The sequence below is a fragment of the Prionailurus bengalensis genome, chromosome A1 (genome assembly GCF_016509475.1).
Source record: "Prionailurus bengalensis isolate Pbe53 chromosome A1, Fcat_Pben_1.1_paternal_pri, whole genome shotgun sequence".
NCBI classification, from domain to species: Eukaryota; Metazoa; Chordata; class Mammalia; order Carnivora; family Felidae; genus Prionailurus; species Prionailurus bengalensis.
The window spans coordinates 228,770,738-228,790,508 of NC_057343.1; the positions used below are offsets into that span (position 1 = coordinate 228,770,738).

The 19,771-nt window shown below is 50.1% G+C and overlaps 1 protein-coding gene across 2 annotated transcripts in view; it reads left to right on the forward strand.

Moving 5' to 3' along the window:
• The window catches only part of ANKH (ANKH inorganic pyrophosphate transport regulator), a 139,762-nt gene that overhangs the window by 90,484 nt on the left and 29,507 nt on the right, over positions 1-19,771 (forward strand). Inside the window, exons 3-8 of one of the 2 annotated variants that reach the window (XM_043600953.1) lie at positions 193-311; positions 3,475-3,558; positions 10,797-10,967; positions 12,792-12,926; positions 15,113-15,205; positions 19,230-19,325. In XM_043600953.1, the coding sequence (XP_043456888.1) occupies positions 193-311; positions 3,475-3,558; positions 10,797-10,967; positions 12,792-12,926; positions 15,113-15,205; positions 19,230-19,325 (698 nt within the window). The remainder of the gene's footprint in view (positions 1-192; positions 312-3,474; positions 3,559-10,796; positions 10,968-12,791; positions 12,927-15,112; positions 15,206-19,229; positions 19,326-19,771) is intronic. The other variant, XM_043600954.1, reaches the window with a different exon arrangement.

A 19,771-nucleotide genomic window follows, 5' to 3' on the forward strand; every position in this document is an offset into this window, starting at 1 on the left:
CCTCCTCTGGGTAGGGGGATGAGATAGTAGACGTTTTTGTTTTGTTTTTTTCCTCGTTGCTCATCTGCATTTTATAATTTTTCTACAGAAAAACAAATGTTCCGTTTGACGTTGTTTGGCATCTTCAAGATGAAAAGCTTGCAAAGGTAACTTTTTCTAACATTGCCATGTGTCTTTTTTGGCCCCTTGCAGCTTATAGTGACTTAGGTTACTACATTATCAATAAACTGCACCATGTGGACGAGTCCGTGGGGAACAAAACGAGAAGGGCCTTCCTGTATCTTGCTGCCTTCCCTTTTATGGATGCCATGGTGAGTAATCAATCGTTGGCTCTTTTTAAAAAATAACTATGGTGTACGTAACATACAATTTACCATTTTAGCCGTTCTTACGTATACGGTCCGATGGCATGCGGTAACTTCACATTGCCGCGAACCTCCAGAGCTCCTATTGTCTCGTGAAACTGACTCTGTCCCCATCAGACCCTAACTTCCCATTCTCCCGTCCCCTCAGCCCCTAGCACCACTGTCCTACCGTCTGTGTGGATCGGACGGACCATTCCAGGGATTTCATACGAGTGGACTGAGACAGTATGGCTGGCTGGCTCACCTAACTTCGCATGTCTTCAGGGTTCACCCACGTCGTAGCGCACGTCACAATGTCCTTTACAAGGACCACGTTTTGTTCGTCCATTCATCCATCAGTGGACACCTGGGTCGCTGTTTTGATAGTGCTGTTGTGAACATGGATGTACAAGTACCTCTTTGAGTTTTCTGCTTTAATCCTTTTGGGTATATAGTCAGAAGTAAAATTGACAGATTATGTAATATGTAATAATTGTATTTTTAATTTTTGAGGGACCCTCATACTGATTTCCATATCAGCTATACCATTTTACATCCCCACCAGCCGTATAGAAGGGTTCCAGTGGACCGTTGACTTTTAACCAGTGCATCCTGTCTCTTTGTTTTATTATGAGAATTGTCTGTATTTGTCAGAAGTTCTGGCAGGAGGCCAGAGAGCCTACTTGAAAATTTGATTTAACTATAAAGATCTTTTCTGATATATTCAGGATCAAAGGATCAGGACCGCTTTCTGATAAACTTACCATGGGTGTGGCTTAACCACCCACATCTTTTTAGAATAAGAATCTCTTGAATATATTGGTAGGATTTCATTACTTTAATAGCCAGCTTTATACATTACTAAGGGCAGCTCCCTTCCATAGATTAAATCCTTTGTCATGATACTAAAGAGTGCTCAGAGAATGCTTTTTTTCTATTCCTCTGTAGTACAGGTATAAAAGAGACTTAGCCAAAAAAAAAAAAAAAAAAAATCTATGTATCTATATATAGATATAGATAGCTCCAGTAATATTCAATGATGGAAAATAAACCCCTTCTTTGGGCTCCATTTTAAATTACTTTTAGGAGGAGACTTAAAAATATTAATATGGGGGAAAATATGTTAATATGGGGGCGCCTGGGTGGCTCAGTGGTTTGAGCGTCCCACTCTTGATTTCGGCTCAGGTCATGATCCCAAGGTCGTGGGGTCAAGCCCCATGCCAGTGTCCGTGCTGAGCACGGAACCTGCTTGGGATTCTCTTTCTTTCTCTCTCTAAAATAATGTATATGTTAATCTGTACAATTTTTCACCACCCTTCACCCCAAGTTTTATGTAGTGTAGACGCATGAGGTGAGTGGGCATCTGCCTGGAGGCGAGGCCACCGCCCCACATCCTTGGCGAGATGACACAAGGCCAATTGCCCGTGGTCCTTCTTCTCGAGTGTTATCAGCAGTGTCAAACTGCCTGTAGTTAGGTTACTGATGCAGCCTCACTGAATGGCTGCCCGCTTTCCACCGGTTGGCACAGTAACCTTAAATCCTAAACTCATAGTTTCAACACAGAGGCCCTGATGCCCAGTTGGTGTCACATCAGTGTAGGTGCGAGGATCTGGGCATTGGAGCACTGGTACCTGGATTTTCTTTTCCTTACTTATTCCCAAATAAGAAATTTAAGACACATTACCCCCGCCCCCCCCCCCAAAAAAAAGAAAGAAAGAAAAAAGGCACAGGGGCGGGATTTCCTAAAACCAGATTCCCCATGGTGTCCACGCAGGCCTAAGGAGGCACCACAGTGCTTGAAGTCAGAGAACTGAATGATGTGACCTTTATCACATCCGAAGTAAAAGCCCAGCTTCCCAGACAGAATCTGTGATACTGCTCTAATGCCCACCCACCATCTGTATGGGGACTCTGTAAACACGTAGAGGAATTACCGTTATACAGTGACTTCAGGGACTCGGGACTAAAAGCGAATCACAGACTCTTACGTGCCCCGTGTTCCATTTTCCTTCGGGTGTATTTATTTGCCATGAGAGAGTTTCTAAAACTCAGTATGACACCAGAGCACTGGGGATCAACACCCTTTACTTCTGTGTTTCGTTTATCAACCGCCCCCAAAGACCCAGCAGTAGGAGACTGCTAATAAAAGAACAAAATGGTGAGCACTTATAAAGAGCCAGGTGATCCCTCCCCAAGCTCCCCCCCTACACACCCATACCTGCACCGTGGCCCTGGTGTATTGGTTGGAGAGAGAATATTTGAAAGCCACAAAGCTTACCGTCCAGATGGCTTTGGTCAACAGAGATAGCCCACAAGCCACTATTTGCAAACGTTATCGACGGTTTGCATTTCTTTCCACGTCTGGCACCTCGGGACCCGTGAGCTGAGGGAGGATGAGCTGCTCTGTGCAGCCCCGACACAGACCTAGGGGAATAAATTGTATTTGTCCGATTGCGTTTAGTTCACATGAAATGTGATTTCTGTGTCAGTCCGCATCAGCCTTTACAGGTTAGAGGGATCATCTTTCAACAGATCCTGTCTTGAACTCCCGGCCTCCGAACTCACCTTTCCCTGGGCTTTCCATGGTCTGCTCCCCGCAGAGGACCTTCCTCGTAATTGCCCTCAAAAGCAAGGTGTCAGATCAGATCCTGCCCTGGCTTGAAAAGAGGGAAGAAGAGCCCTCATTAGAGCCCTAATCAGCTGATGAGAACCCATAATGACTGTAATAACTTAGAACCAACCCGGAGCCCTCATTATAACATGCTTCGTGTAAGGAGAACGCTTCTGCCTTGGCACTCCGACCGCCCCAGAGAGGGAGAGGCGGCGTTTCCTCCGTTCTGGTAGCCACCCAGCTTTCCTGCCAGGCACGTGGACCTAAGGAGTACACCGGCCTGCGTGTAATCTGCCCTAAATAAATACCGTGCCGTCACGGATGCCACTTAAAAAAATCTTGTGTGCACCTAGCCATCAGGCCAAGTTCCAGTCATTTGACCAACTGAAAATTTGTCCTGTGCTCCTAAGGTGTCGGGGGGTACAAAGTCTATTTCAGGAACTCCCAGGCAATCCTGACGACCAGAAGTGAGCCAGTGCTGACAGCGTCTCTCACGCCCAATCCTTTTCTTTCCGGCAGGCGTGGACCCACGCCGGCATTCTCCTGAAACACAAATACAGTTTCCTGGTGGGATGTGCCTCGATCTCAGACGTCATAGCTCAGGTAAGTGTGGTCTGTGTGCCGCTCAGAGCCTCTCTCTGGCGAGTGACAGAACCCACCCATGCCTCATTGCATTCCGACTTTCCTCAGATCAAACGTGCATTCCGACTTTCCTCAGATCAAACGTGGACTTCGGCAAAGGTTTGTCAGAGTAGAGAGAAAGCGAAGCCGTTTGCAGCGTAAGTGTGTATAATCCTGCTGGCTGGAGGGTGGTAGGAATTTAAAGTCAGTGCCAGAGGTTTGGGCTCGCACGAGAAACAGCCATCAGGTCCCAGCTAGTACATGTCTGGTGCTCAGAGGGTCACTGTGCACTTGGCTGGACGCACACTTGGCCCTCTGTGTGGCCCAACAGTACATGGTCTGTCCCTCGGTCCCAGAGGGAGCTCTTAGGAACTGCTCTTATGCCACCCAGGGCTGCCATTCACACGTCATTCGCCCACGTTTGAAAAGAGCCAGGACGTTGGACCCACGCTGCACGCTTCCTGCTGAATCCGGGCCCCTGGGGTCTGGCACCAACCCTGATTTTCCATTTTCCTTCCCTTCCTCTGCCACCGGGGATACTGCCTGAAACATTTCAGCAGGAAATTAGATCTAATTCCTATAATCTATAAATTAGGCATAGTTCCTGCCATCAGGGGTTTGGGAGAACAAGGTCTTCACAGAGGAGAGGGATGGACTGATTTCTTAAACTCTTTTCCCGATTCCCAGTTCCATTCTGGGAATGTTTCTAGGCATCTCTGCCTGGTTTCTTCCCGTCATACGTGCTAGGCTTTTAGCCACCTTTGTGAAATAATCTACGGTCAGACCGTGAGTACCTCCCTAAAGACCAACAATTCCATTTCCAGATTAATTGCGTTTACTCCGTGGATCACTATCAAAAGTAATTTATGTTATTCCTATGAACACTCTGTGTGTGTGTGTGTGTGTGTGTGTGTGTGTGTGTTTGCGCACACATGTGCACGCCCGAACGCTGGCTAACATCATTCCTTGATGTATCTTTGTTAATTTTCTCTGTGAGTTACTGGAGATTTTTGTCCGGAGCTTACTTTTATTTAACTCGTCCTCGGAGACATGAACTAAACTGCCTTCTTCACTCTAATCACTTAATGTGAAATAAAGGAAAGACTTCTCACGGGCAGCAAGTCGCATCAGCAGCTCCCTGAGTATTTTGAGATGCGTGTTTTCTGAAGGGCAAACAAACAAATAGAAAAGCTGGACTTTGCCTACGATAAATATAGTAGGCATCTAAGGGTGGAAGAGAACACTATATCCCTGAAAAATGCCTTGCTGAGCACGCCCACGGCCCTTTTCCTTCTCGGTTTGAAACCCAGTCCTGGCCGATGCCTGCTGGGAGGGCTCGCAAATGCAGAATAAACATATCTGGTTAGTAAGACGGGGAGCTGGGTTCGGATGCCATCTGGCCCCCGGCTATTCCTGGTGAAGTAGTTATTTTAAACCTTGTAGTTTAAACGCCTGAGGGAATAAATGCAATTTTTGTTCCTAAGTCTTTTATTACCCCTGCCCGCACCCCCAGCTTTATTCTTCTTGCTCCTTGAAAGCATTTAACTACCCGATTTGGCAATGAGTAAATAGATCTTAGGCAAAGTCCTTTGAAATACCACCTTAGCATAGATATATAGCAAGCAGTGGCCAATGGTAAAATGAACATGGTTTATAACGTCTTGAATTTCAGTGGCAGCTCTCATTTTTAAAAATTTGGCTAAGCTAATTGGTGTCTCATCATAGTACAAGAAAGCTCTCGGTGTGGTTCACGCAGGCAATGCTTTTCTGTGCCACTATTACTCTCAATGGTGCTGTTATGTTCTAGTAAATGCCAAAGGGTTTATGAAAAATACTGCTGTCTCTGTTATATTTCACAATCACCTGGTCAATATTTGCTCAGTATCAAAACGAGAATTCTCCTGGGGTTGTCAGACCTTACTCGGGCCTCCTGTCCTAGCCCTTGCCTTCTGAAGTTGGCTGAGGGCCCCAGGATGGGAGGCCAAGATCCTAGCTCAGTAATGATGCTGCACTACTTAAATCCCCATGCCTCCTGCCTTTTCATCTCAGCCTTCTGGCAAGATCCCACTCCTGAACCACCCTGGGATGCACCTGTCACCAGCTGCGTGCAGGTAGCAAGTGCTCCTGCACGAAGTTCAAACAGCGGATGGGGCTCCTGGGTGGCTCAGTCGGTTAGGTGTCTGACCTCCGCTCAGGTCTTGATCTCGCCACGCGTGAGTTCGAGCCCCGCGTCGGGCTCTGTGCTGATGGCTCAGAGCCTGGAGCCTGCTTCGGATTCTGTGTCTTCCTCTCTCTCTGCCCCTCTCCCACTGGTGTTCTGTCTCTCAGAAATAAATAAACGTTAAGAAAAATTAAAACAATAATAATAATAATAACAGTAATGAAGAAAGTTCCACAATGGGACCGACTAATCAAACCACGGATCCCTAGTCTCCTCACTCACCTCAGCTGACTCCAGTAACTAACTCAGAGGCTTCCGTACCCTCCTCACTCTCCCTGTAGACGAGCTCTCTCCCCACTTCTCTGCGAAAATTGAAGCAACCAAATTCTTCAACTTCTGGCCACCAAACCTACAAGCCTACCTTCACACCCTTGCATCACTTCCGTTTTCCGCCATTTTAGAAGAGGTGTCCCTTCTCTGTGGTCCAGAACACTTCTTCTGCCTGTGCCTTGGATTCTGTGCTTTCTCAAGAACTTTATTCAGTTTATCAGTGATCCATTCTGTCTCCCCTGGGTCATTTCTCTTAACGTGTAACATTTGAAGACAGGGACAATAAGAAGATTTTTCTGGCTCCCATGTACCTCTCTAGCCACAATCCTCTGTTTTCATTACTTCACAGCCAGACTTTTTGCAAGAGTGGTTTTCACCCACTGTCTCCATTTTTTTTTTCACGTCTCTTTTATTCTTTTACCGACTCCAGGTGGACTTCCACCCCCGTCAGCCCACCCAAATAGTTCTTGCTAATGACCTTCATGTCACTTAACCCAGTGGACGTTCCCTGTCAACTTCTCAGACATCCCTTCACTCTGTTGACTGCTCCTTCCTGCACAAAACGTTCCTTCCCACTGGTACTCAGCACCACAGTCCTGGTCTGTCTCCTCCTTCTGAAGGCCCACCTCCGCTATTGCTGTGAACATGTGGACCTTTCTCAGCACCTTTCTCTCTGTCTCCTCGCTCTGTTCTGTTCTGTTGGAGAAACATCTAGTTCATGCCCACCTTCCAGATTGGATACCAAATATCTGTAGCCAGACCCTCTCCTCTGAGCTCCAGACAACGTATCTAAATGTCCCTGTGGTAGCTCCATTCAGCTCCTGCAAAGCCACCCCGAGCTCGAATTCCTATCTTCTCTATCAGACATTTCGGTTTTACGCAAATCAGTGGCACGCATCATCTGGTCAGAAACCCTGAACCGTCCTACGAGCACCCTGTTCACCATCAAGCCGTTTTGATTTTTTCCTAGATATTTCTTTTATTTTAAAAAAGTTTATTTATCTTGGGAGAGAACACGAGCAGGAGAGGGCAGAGAGAGAGAATCGCGAGCAGGCTCCACACTGTCAGCGAAGAGCCCGACATGGGGCTTGAACCCATAAACTGTGAGATCACGACCTGAGCTGAAATCAAGAGTCAGACACTTAACCAACCGGCCAGGCGCCCCAGTCGTAGATGTTTCTTTTCTCCGCCCTCCTCTCCCCATCTCTGCCTCCCCTCCCACCCGGATGTCTCCTCTCTGGCCTCTGCCTCTGCTCTGACCCACCTCCTCCCTTCCCCGCTGCCACCCCTGTAATCCGTTCTTTTTACCTCATCCCCTGCTTGGAAGCTGCTCCTGATGGGGTCACCTGAGTGGCTCAGTCGGCTAAGCATCTAACTCTTGAATTCAGCTCAGGCCACAGTCATCGGATGGAGCCCCATGTCAGGCTCCACACTGAGTAAGGAGCCTGCTTGGGATTCTCTCTCTTCCTCTCCTTCTCCTCTCTCCCTCTCTCTCTCTCTCTCTCTCAAAATAAATAAATAAACACGAAAGACAAAAAAACCTAAGAAATTGCTTCCTGGTGTTCTTGAGGTAAAAAACTCAAAATCCTGCTCACGGCCAACAAGGTACTGAAGACCTTTGGCCTTGCTTCCTCTCCAGCCTGGCAGTCTCCTCTTGTCCCCTTGCTTCCTGCACTCCAGCCACGGGTACTCCGTTCGGGGCCTCGGTAGGGCAGAGCCCCCTTCCACTGGGGCTTTTCACCTCAGCCCCATCTTCCCCGGGAGGAAACGTTCTGCCTCAGTTCTCCCCACCTACCACCGACGCCTGCCATTCCTGGCTAGTCTCCTGCGGAGACTGTAGGTCTCAGCTCAGACAGCACCCAGGAAGACGCCCTCCCTCACAGCAGCCTGGCTGTCCTAGAACAGCCACTCTTCCTTCCCTGTGTCAGCGGGCGCTCGCCAGCACCACTGTGTGATTAAGGTCCCTGCTTCTCCGCTCGACCGTCCGCTCCCCAGGACAGAATTTGGGCTGATCTCATTGATCACTGAATCCCGGCACCCAGTACAAGGCCAGCACAGAACAGGCTCTCACTGGGAAAAATCCTCACCAGCGAGGCCCTAGGTTCCCCCTCAGAAAATAACCCAGTATTTTTGGTGGCTTTATCAGACTCAGAGTCATAATTCTGGACTTTAATTGCAGAAGGCCCCGTGTTATTTTACTTTATTTCATTTCATTTCATTTTGAGAGAGAGAGAGAGAGAGCGCGCGTGCAGGGGAGCAGCTAGAGAGAGAGGGAGAGGGAATCCCAAGCAGGGTCCCAGTTGCCAGTGCAGAGCCCAGCACGGGGCTCGAACTCAAGAACTGTGAGATCATGACCTGAGATGAAATCAAGAGTCGGACGCTTAACCGACTTAGCCACCCAGGCGCCCCTGCCCCGTGTTATTTTCAGTTGGCAAACAATACAATCCACAGTGATGGTGTCAGCTCTGTGACAGGTGCTGGGCCACATGGCATCGAGCTATTAAGCGCGCGGGGAGGCTGTGAGAGCCACCGGCCCAGTGCTTCCCACCTTCCCTCGGTCCCAAATAGCCTGCCATGATTCTCTGGCTGTTTTCCTGTCATCGCCACACTCACCCTTCTTTCAGCCGAGTCCCTCTTTTTTCCGTCACCTCCACATCCCCCTCCGTGGCTCTGCTCGGCAGGCCTCCATCTTGCATGGCCATCCTGACGGCCCTGAGGGTCTTTCCTGGACTTAGCAGCGGGGGGGATGATCCTTACGTAGTCATTTCTTGTACAGTGAGTTTTTCAGTCTCTGCACAAGGTCATCTTAGTTTGCTCTGTACGTTTTCTAGCTGCCAAACGTTCAGCTTGTTGCACATGCACCAGTGTGAGTTTGCATGGCGGCTCCTTAGAGGCATCTAATGCTTTAGAGACATCACTGCACATCTTGGCCCCATCACAAACCCCCGGTCTTCTGTTGCAAACACAGTGCGTCCTTAGCAAGGCTTCCCCAGCTGGTGTTCGCATTTTCAGTTGACATTTGATAGTTTCACTTGGAAGGAACAGGCACGGAGCCAGGTCCGGGCATCTTGACTTCTATCACTGGGCTCTGCTGTATCCTCTGAGAGCGTGAGCACGAGTGTGACTGTGGCCTGACTTGTGTCCATTCACATTGTCGGTGCTGCGGGCAGCCTGGTGCGTCCACGTGGCCAAGCAGTGCCTCTCTCTCCTGCATCCCCGGAGGCTCCCTGTCCCAGTCAGCCTCATGTACTGGGTTTGAGAATGACATCCGGGCACGAGATTCATCGATGCCGTCAACAAACCACCTCTAGCATCTGATGCTTTTACTGCGTTCAGAAGTTTCTCTGTATTACCCTGCTTTTCTGTGTGTGTTCCCTACAGCAGCGGAAGGTACTCATCCAGTTAATCACGCTCAGTCTCCAGCTTCCTTTTTAACTTTCTGTCATCACTGATCTCTTGGCACTGAAGTGATCAGGATAAGCCTCCTCTGGTCAGGATCACTCGATGGCGGTATATTTTGCACGCCTATTGTTCCACAGATATTTGGCCCTTAAAGTCGCTCTAGCTCGGGGTGCCTGGCTGGCTCAGTCGGTAGAGCATGTATGTGACTCTTGATCTCAGGGTTGTAAGTTGGAGCCCCACGTTAGGTGTAGAGATTGCTTAAAAATAAAATCTTTAAAAAAAAGAAAAGTCGAGGGGTGCCTGGGTGGCTCAGTCGGTTAAGCGTCCAACTTGGGCTCAGTTTGTGACCTCGCGGTTCATGGGTTCGAGCCCTACATCGGGCTCTGTGCTGACCGCTCAGAGCCTGGAGCCTGCTTCCGATTCTGTGTCTCCCTCTCTCTCTGCCCCTCCCACCTGTCTTTTCTCTCTCTCTCTCTCTCTCTCTCTCTTTCTCTCAAAAATAAATAAACATTAAAAAACTAAAGTCAATGTAGCTCAGGAATCGTCCCCCTCCCCCATTACTTTATTTTTGCACTCAGTATGCTCAGTGCTCTCCTGAATGTATGAATCCCCAGATGGCTCTGGACAGAGACTGGGCTGCTTGTCTGAGTTTTGCAGACAGGAAGGTTAAATACGTTGTTAAATTTGTTGTGGGGACTCTACAGTCAGTAGAGATCAATACTTGATTGTTTTTTTTTCAATCCCTCTTGACTATTTTGTTGACTTATTCCACTTCTATATGTTTGTGTTTTAAATTTTAATCTGGCTTGCCTTATAATAATTAACATTGGTGCCTTTAGCAGCATGTTTAATGAATTGCATCTTGTAAATGTTAAATGAGTATTTTTCTATGGACATCACTGATCACCACTACTCTTTCCTTGTGGACTCAGGGCCTCCCGTGTGGGTTACCTGTGCGTGTCGGGATCCAGGTTCAAGAAGGGCAAACCTCTGCCACATCTCTTGGGAATCTAGGAGCCCAGAGGTTCCAGATTTTTTTTTTTTTTTTTTTTAGCAATAACCTTAACGAGATGTTAACGGTTACCTTCAAAGAACCTTCGTGGTGAATATGGCAAAATGATCGTGTGCCCTTCCGGTGAACCCCAGGCATCTGACCCTGAATTCTGAGAGTGGCCTTGAGCCTCAGCCCAAGTTTCTGTTCTCCTCCTCAGCGTCGGGATTTTCACTCAGAGATGTGTCTCATCGGGGTGCAAGAGGGTGGGCTGTGCTTCTGTCGACGGGCTCCGTCTTCTCCCCTCTGACTTGCTCTTGTTTTCCTATCTCTCAGGTCGTTTTTGTAGCCATTTTGCTTCACAGTCACCTGGAATGCAGGGAGCCTCTGCTCATCCCCATCCTTTCCCTGTACATGGGCGCCCTTGTGCGCTGCACCACCCTGTGCCTGGGCTACTACAAGAACATCCACGACATCATCCCCGACAGGAGCGGACCGGAGCTGGGGGTACGTCCTTAGAACTCGCCGACGCCCCGTCTGTGCCTCCGAGGGCGGCCGAGTGCTGCCCCGGCCCTTTGCGAATTGGGGGTATCCGTACCAGAAGCACATGCTCCACCTAGCTGTCAAGTGCTAGGTCGTGGCCACAGGGGAGACGGTTGGAGAATGAAGGGCCCCTGGAGATAGAAGAGGCCTTAGAGGGCACTGTTCAGCCTCCTTCGTTGCGTATCAGGGAGACTGAGGCACAGTGAGTCAGGTCAGGGCGAGTAGGTGTAGCAGTTTTGGTTTTTCTTACCCTCTATTGTCAAAAGTCAGTCATTCATCAAAATGGAGCTCCAGTGGGGCAATCCAATAGCGCACGGTACTTATATATTAATCAACAAGTGTTTTAGGACCCGCAGTACCTTTAAACTCATATTTGGGTTATTCTTAATTTCACAGCAGGGCCCCAGGCTTTGTTTATACTTTCTGTACGGGCCAAACACAGTTGTGCATTCACGTACCTTCTGTGGAGCGAGCAGAGCCTACGGGTTCCGTGGAGGGGCCCAGAAACATTTTAAACAGGGTCTCTATCCTCAAGCAACGTAGTACACCTCATTTGGTAGCTAAGACCAACACAGAAGCGACACTCAGACGTGGATCCAGGAGAGCACATAGACCTGCAGACGGGACACAGGGGCCACGGAAGCTGAGAGAAAGGAGATAGCGGTAAGGTCTGAGAGGCTCCTGGATGGAGACAGAGCTTGGCCTGCACCTCCGAAGTTGAGTCGGATAGAAGCAGGGTATGATCTTACACCAGTGGCCCAAGCACTTTTTCGTCGTCAGTGTCAACAGCATCTGATTTATGTATATGCTCATCTGTTCTACCTTCGTTATCGGGTGTCACTGGGCTGTGTTTCCATCTAGCTGTAAGGGAGATATGCTTGGTTCCCCAAGGGCCCGGAATAAGTCCCTGATCCCGCCTTTGACCACAGGTTACCCCTGTCATGTCAGAACAGTAATTACGTTGACCACTTACCTCCATCCGAGAGGGCAGGCCGTCAATAAAATCTGATCTCGTTGTTTCCGCCACTAGGACAACCACATCAAATTGGTCTTGATCGTAACAATCCGTCTCGTAACACTGAGCCACCAGCAAAGGGAAACCAGAGCGGCTGACCTGGTTCCATGATGTAACCCTTCACCTCTGAAGAATCAAAATCACAAAATCACAAAAGCCAGGCTTTAAAGACTGCACACATCTTTACTTTGTAGAATTCTTAACAAACCACATTTTCTTGACCGTGTTCTTATTTTTACGCTTCTGCACATTTACATGACTTCTGTGAGAGCTTCGAGAATAAGAATCTTCGTCGTTGATTTGCACGGTCCCCAAATAATTAGGCGCATTCGTGACCTGACGGGTTACAAAATAAATGACAGTATTTTTTTTACTTCTGAGAGTTACCTCTTACAGACGTGGCTTCTAGCCAGTCCATTTGATGACTTAAACAAAAACTAATTTCCAGCCTGCTTCTCAGGCCACGGAATCGGGGTCTGCCTGAGTGTAGAGCTTCCCTCTTTGGAAAACAGTGATGTGGATCCATCATACTTAAATGTGTGTTTTGATTTCACAGCAGCTTGCCAGCCGTCTGAGTTAATTTCGAATAAGACTGTACGTTTTGTTTTCATTCGGATGGGCTTGGCTTCAGAGGCTTTCCTTATGCCATTTTTTTTTTAAGTACAATGAATTGACGCATGATTGACATCGGAAGGAAAAGGTTTGGCTCTGAAGTGTTTCTCCTGTTCTGCTTCTAGAGCCTAGTGACCCTTTCTCTCCATTTCTTGACACAGGGGGATGCAACGATAAGGAAGATGCTGAGCTTCTGGTGGCCCCTGGCTCTCATCTTGGCTACACAGAGAATCAGTAGACCGATCGTCAACCTCTTTGTTTCCCGGGACCTTGGTGGAAGTTCTGCAGCGACAGAGGTAGGGCACTTTCTGGGGATGGGGGGCCAGGGCGGGGAGGGGGAGGCTTGTAGTCACCTCATGAAGAATGGGGGCGGGAAGGTGGATGCAAGCTTGTCTCTGATCCCTCTTGAGAGCTTCAGTAATCCTGTGGTATTAAATTATGTGACACATTCACACTCAGAAGCCATGAGGGTCTTACAATCATAGCATTTCTTCCTTATTTATGAGTATGGAAGGAGACAGCTCCTTCACTGCTCTCATTGGCCATTTGAGAAAACAGAGGCGAGGACACAAAACTAGCAAGAAGCTGGGCTGGCCTCAGAATCCAGATTTTCCGCCTCCCGCCCGATGGCCTTTCCGTTTTTCCGTGGAGTCGGCATGATGCTGCTTCACTGTGGTTGCCGAAGACCAGACACTATGCCGGGCACGGCAACGAAACGCCCAGACTGTGAGGGCCGGTGCCTCCATCGTGACCCCGGCCTCTCTCCCCTGTTCATGCTCCGCCTTCCTACACATAGGGCCCAGCGGTCACGGCCCTGCGTGCTCTGTGGCAGTCTGCCCTCCTCCGAATGAAGACCTCCCTCACCTACTCACTCACAACTCAAGAAATTTATCTGGAAACTGGCAGCTGCTCCAAAAAAAAAAAAAAAGAGTGGAATCATTTTTTCCATCTCTCAAGGATGGGATGAACAAATAGAGCTACTTCGTTCGTTCCCTCCTCTGCTGCCTTCTGGAGAATCGATTCCGTCTCCGGAAGTGCTGGTCCTTCAGGAGGGCTGGTGGCTGCCCCTGAGGGCCTTCTGGTTTTGCTCGTTGCCCTTGAATGTGTTCTCGGCATGTCTCCAGCCCGGGGTCTCGTGCCAGTTTCCATGTCCTGGGAAGCAGCTCGTGTTGGCTTAGGAAGGGAAGCACATAAATCCCAAGCAGGACACCTTCTCCTGCCTCAGTTTGTTCCTGGGTTTTGTGTTTGGGATCATGAAGGTCGTCATCTTGGGTGGCTCCTGTAACCCAGCAGCTTTTTCAGTTAACGACTTCAGTTTCAGTCGCACAGGAAAAGAAAGTACGTGACCCCCATCACTTCTGTGCCAGAACTCCATCATCCCCTTTAAAAAAAAAAAAACAAGGCAAGTGATGTATTGGAGCCGTTTCTGTAGTGACCTCCATGACCTAGAGGCCCAGCACAGAGGGTACAGGACCCACGTTGATTGACCATCCGCTATGTGAGGGCACTTTATGCACATTGCGTTGACTCCCCACAGCCCTGTGTGATGGATGCCGTTATTCCCACGGCTCTGCTAGAGGAACAGAAAGGGGGTCTGAGTGGGTCCACACTTCACGCCGCTGGTAGGTGACCAAGTGGAGGTTTGACTCGGGTCTACCCCTCTACCCTCACAGCGGTTTCTTCCCCCAGCGGGGGACTCACTTCATGTTCCAGGCATCATTGTTATGTTCATTAAAATAGATGAAGGCCGAAATTCTCTTTTACTAGCCAGCTAGATAGAGCTGAACTCGCCGACATGTGGGGTTCAATGCTTTGTTTTCATACCCCTTCCTTTTCATTCACATAGGAAGAGAAAGTCTCATTTCCACGGAAGAACATGTTTGGTTTCCTGTAAGAAATACTTACTTAGTCTTCTTAAGTTAAACATCAAAATTAGGCTATCCTGGCTGAACAGATTAAAAGTGAGTTTAATGAGGGGGCCACGGAGCCACCGCCAGGCCACCCGCAGGGACAAGATGGAGGCATAGAGGCGGACCCTGAGCAAAGACTACCCAGAGAGCAGAGCGGGCTCAAAATCGCATGTTGAGACTCCAGAACTGGGCTAGCCTGGAGGGTTCCATTCGGCTCAATGGAAAGAGCAAAGATCCTTGGTCTGGTGGGCCTGGGTTCAAACTGTAGCTGTTTGAACAACCCAGAGCTGTTTCTCTTTGGATTCATGTAAAGAAGATGCATCCTCCTGGTCTCCAGGCACTACCTGGGCTCCTGTACCCCACTCCCATCCATGGTCACAGTGGACCACCTGCCCCTTCCCCGCTTCCCCCGGGGCTGTCCTGTGGCTGGCCAATGCTTGTCACCCAGTGTGGGGTTATCTGTCTGTGGCGGCCACCCCAGAGATGGCTCATGCTGCCACGGGGCAAACAGCAGCTACTGGAAATTCTCTCGGGGATGTGGGCGCTAATTCTGCTGGCTTTTCCTCTTGTAGGCGGTGGCAATTTTGACAGCCACATACCCTGTGGGTCACATGCCATATGGATGGCTGACGGAAATCCGTGCCGTCTACCCTGCTTTTGACAAGGTGAGAACCCGTGCGGCGTGGTGCCTGAAACACACTCTTTAAAACTAGCTTTTGATGGACAGGCATCTCTGATGAGGAAAACTTTGATATTTCCCCGTCTCACCTCCCTCTGTAAGGTTACCGTGGCGTCGAGGGGGTCAAACGTAATTGTGAAACAGTTCCCTCAGGAAATAACAGAGGCTATCCAGCTTACCCGGATGCCAGTTCTCCAATGCCCTCCGAACCGTATCCGCTTTTAGGTTGTTCCTGTTGAGGTATCATTAATTTTTTTGCGAAGGGAAAATAGACTCTCAAGGAAATTGAATACGTTGGATTTTGCCTCTGTCTTTTGTTTATTAAATAAAACTAAGACTAAACTGACCTCAGAGCAGATGTGAAGGAACAGACAGGGTGGTGCGCTTGAGCTCCTAGGCTTATGGAGCTCATTCAACACTTGGGACCATGCGCGCTGAAGTTGTCCACACGGCCGACCTGGGTCCAGGTTGGTTTGGATGCAGCAGACTTACTCCAGCTGAAAGCCTCTGTTAACAACAGCTCTGCCCCCTCCGCGGCTGCTGGCACGCCCTAGGGAGGCACATAACCCTTCAGACTTGCAGCCTGTGGCTGGGGGGGGGGACTGTCCCACCAATCATTTAATGCATGTCTATTTCATTAAAGCTTAGTTATTTGAACCTATAGACTTTTACAGCAAAACATACCCCCCCCCAAAAGATAGTATACGATGTTTTAAAATGAAAAATGGGGAAAGAAGCAGCTATTTTGCCTTGAACTTCTCCAGGACAAGCTCAGAGCCACGGCCGATACCACTTTATCTTCCCCCAGCAAGAGTCCTGGGATGTGAGGAGAGGAGGCCTCTTGGCCAGGGGCCCCAGCACATCAGTTCAGGCAGCACAGGCAGTTTGGGCTCTGACTAGCTAAAGCTGGCCTCCCTCCTCCCCTCACCCCAGCCCCCCGCTCCCAGACTCGCGTGGACATGGGAAATCCTGGGAGGCCACACGAGCAAGGCCCAGCCACAGGCTATAGACGCTTAGCTCTTTCTTTCACATAGCCTCCGGATTCTCGAATGTTTAGTTGTTTGTGGGCTTCTAGAAAAGAGCAATACCTGTGGAGTGGGGCCCCAGAAAGGTTTCCTGTCCAGCTTGCCTCCCTGACCCAGGGCACACCCCCCGCCCCAGGCATCTCTGAGTGGGGATGAGCCAGGGGCGGAGACTCAAGTCTGGAAAGACAGTATCCACTGTGGGTCCACCTTCTTCTCTGTGTTCTACCAGCAGACTCGTGCAAACGCACACACACACACACACACACACACACACACACCCTCTGTCACACGTCCCCATCCACAGCATCCTTCCACCCTGTACATCCCCCATGGTGTCACCTGCCTCTGTTCCCAGCCCCATACTCACCCGTGAATGGCAGCTCACTTCAGGGATGCCCACCGTGCAGCCTAACAAGACGGGGCGGTGGTGCTGCCCGGATCTCTTCGCTGGGTGTGGAACCTCCCCAGTGGACGGCGAGCTGGACCCACTCCCCGTTTCACACAGCAGCCTCTCGCAACATCAGGAAGCAGCGTATCTCCTAAAAATGCTCTGAGAGCAAACTTGAGGCGCGAGTGGCTTGCGGGAGATTTTCCTCCTTGTAATTCTTGTTTGAGTGAGTTTAATCCAACCTATTGATAGAAATTGTCGTCTTCGTTTTAAGTCACGTGCATAGAGAAGTAAATCCCAGGGGCGCCTGGGTGGCTCAGTTGGTTAGTGTCCGACTGTTGGTTTCTGCCCAGGTCGTGATCTCACAGTTTCACGAGTTCGGGCCCTGCGTCAGGCGCTTTGCTGACACCAAGGAGCCTGCTTGGGATTCCCTCTCTCTCTCTGTCTCTCTCTGCCCCTTCTCCACTTGAACTGTCTCTGTCTCTCTCAAAATAAATAAATAAACTTAAAAAAAAAAAAAAAACAAGAGCTAAAAAAAAAAAAAAAAAAAAGAAGTAAATCCTAGAAAACCAAAATGCATAGAAGTCTTCTTGCTAAATTTCTAGCTCTTGGAGACCAAGATTATGTAAGAAAACGTGATGAGAACAGGAAGCACTGAAGAGTCAGAGCCTCCGGGCTGGGGGAGGAAGTCTCATCTGGAATTTTTTTTTTTTGGCTACCTCGAAATAATAAAACTTAACAATGTAACACGATACAGTTTCAGCAGGCGCGTCCAAGAAAAACTCGGTTTCGTTCGCGATCACAGAGGTTAGGTGCTACGAAAAAATCCCTTGAACAAGCGTGTACCTCCAGCCAGCAACTGGCGTGGCTCAGAACCCTTGTGGGGCCTCGCTCATTGTCCCAGGCATGGCAGGGAGGTCCTCCAAGCCATTCGCGTGAACGCCGTCTGTTCGCCCAAATCTGAGACCCCTCTGTGTGGACTTGCAGAACTTGCCGCATTGACAGTTGAGATCCTTAGCCTCTTTGTGGGCTCCGGCCTAAGAGATCTAACATTTCTTGCATAACTTCTGGTGGCTCCCACTAAATAGCAGCAACGGGGAGCGTTTTCCACTCGTGCAGAATCTCTCCGATGTTCAGTTCTCCCCCGCGAAGGGCTATGTTGCTCAGCAGATGGGGCAAACAAAACGAAACACGGACGCCAACCTAATGGTCCCTGCTGGTGTGTTCGTTCCAACCACGCTGGCGGAACGAACTGCGGGCGTAGAAACCAAAGCGCACGCGAAGGCGCTGCGCCACGCTGCTGTCCCCCACGGGCGACACGGCGCTCCCGGGTTGGTTTCCTGACTCTCTGTGGCGCGCCCACTCGGGCCCCTCTCTCGCAAATCCCCGGGGCGGGGGAGGTGGAGAGACTTGCACTCTGCCGCGGCGGCAAAATCTGTCGTTCAGAAAAGCGGATCCACCTTAGAGGCTGGGATGACGCAGGCCCGAGCAGAGGTTTGTGCTGGCGGCACGGCACGTGCAGGGGGAAGGGACCGGGGAGACCGCCTGAGCTCCCAAAGTAAAGGAACCATCAGAAGCTCTTTTCCCAGTAGAACCCGTATCCGCTCTGCTTCTGCGTCTTTCATCCAGCGGGACGCGAGCCAGGAGCCCCGGTGTGTTTCTGTCGGTCGCCCCTGGGACTAACTGGATCCCTGGTGGAGGCCGGGGGGTCTTTTTCTCCGCTGGTGTTCGTGATGAGGGGCCAGGCGCCAGTTTGATCGGGTGTTAGGCCTGCTTAGCAGTGGCGCTGGGATGGTCTGAGCAAGCCTCAGGATGGGCGAGAGGACATTTGGGCCGTCTGCACTGGTTGCTTAAAACTCAGTGTGGCGGCGGTGAGCACCTTCCCCGCAAGAAAGACTGTGCTGAGGGGCAGGAGTCAAGGGGAAGAGTGAGGTGCCCAGTTCTGTGTCCGCAACCTGCGTGCACCTTCCACACGTGCCCCCTGCGGCGTACCCACCTCCAGAGAGCTCTGGGCTCGCCTGCATTCCAGGAAGTGGGGCCCCGGGGCACTTCGGGCTATAAGGTCAGAGAGGCTTCAAGAAGCAGACGGGCTGTGGCCGTGATGTGCCCCGAAGAGGGTAGCTTTGAAATTCAGAAGATCCAAAGAGACATGAAAACACCAAGTGTGATAGGGGAAGAGGAAGAGGTTGTGTCTGGAATACAAGTGGAGGAGTCTGGGTCAGGGCAGGCAGGGCCGAGAATGCCCGCTGGTGGGGAGGACAGGGCCCCGAAGGTCACCGAGCTGGGCTGTAGCTTCGAGGAGGTGCCAGGTGGCCAGGAGGGGCCACCCGGGCCGGGGCCCTGGACTAGGCTGGGTGGGTGGCCAGCGCCCAGGGAACACAGACTCAGGAGACACTGCCCAGAGTTCCGTCCAGAACCCCCTCCGGTTCACGTTCAAGTCCAGAAACCTGACAGCTGTCTAAGAGAGAAAGTGACAGCCGTCCTCCCAGCTGTCAGGTGACACCCGTACTTCAGACACATCCAATAAAACCAAAACAAGATGCTCTTCAAGATGCACGTGTGGTCAGGATAACCACTGTCCCTTTCTTTCGCCCTAGAATAACCCCAGCAATAAACTGGTGAGCACCAGCAACACGGTGACAGCCGCCCACATCAAGAAGTTCACGTTCGTCTGCATGGCCTTGTCACTCACGGTAAGGAGAGAGACCGACACCACCCCCCCCTCTGTTGTTGTTTGTGGAAAGGGGAAACGGCCGTTTTAAAGGGAGACGCCTTGTACTCCATACTGTGATGTTATACGGAATTAAATAACAACCTCTTTAAAACGTTGTCGTCCCCAAGTATGAACAGCAGTTATTTAGGAAGGTCATTGTATCCAGGAAGAAGGGGTAGACTTCTGGCGTTTCCAGAGACTTCTAAACATGCTGAAGAAGGGCAGACTTTGCCCTTCGTCTTAATAATACTCTTGTCTTCCTGAGTAACTGCTGGCCCATTTTTTTTTTTAATTTTTTTTCAACGTTTATTTATTCTTGGGACAGAGAGAGACAGAGCATGAACGGGGGAGGGGCAGAGAGAGAGGCAGACACAGAATCGGAAACAGGCTCCAGGCTCCGAGCCATCAGCCCAGAGCCCGACGCGG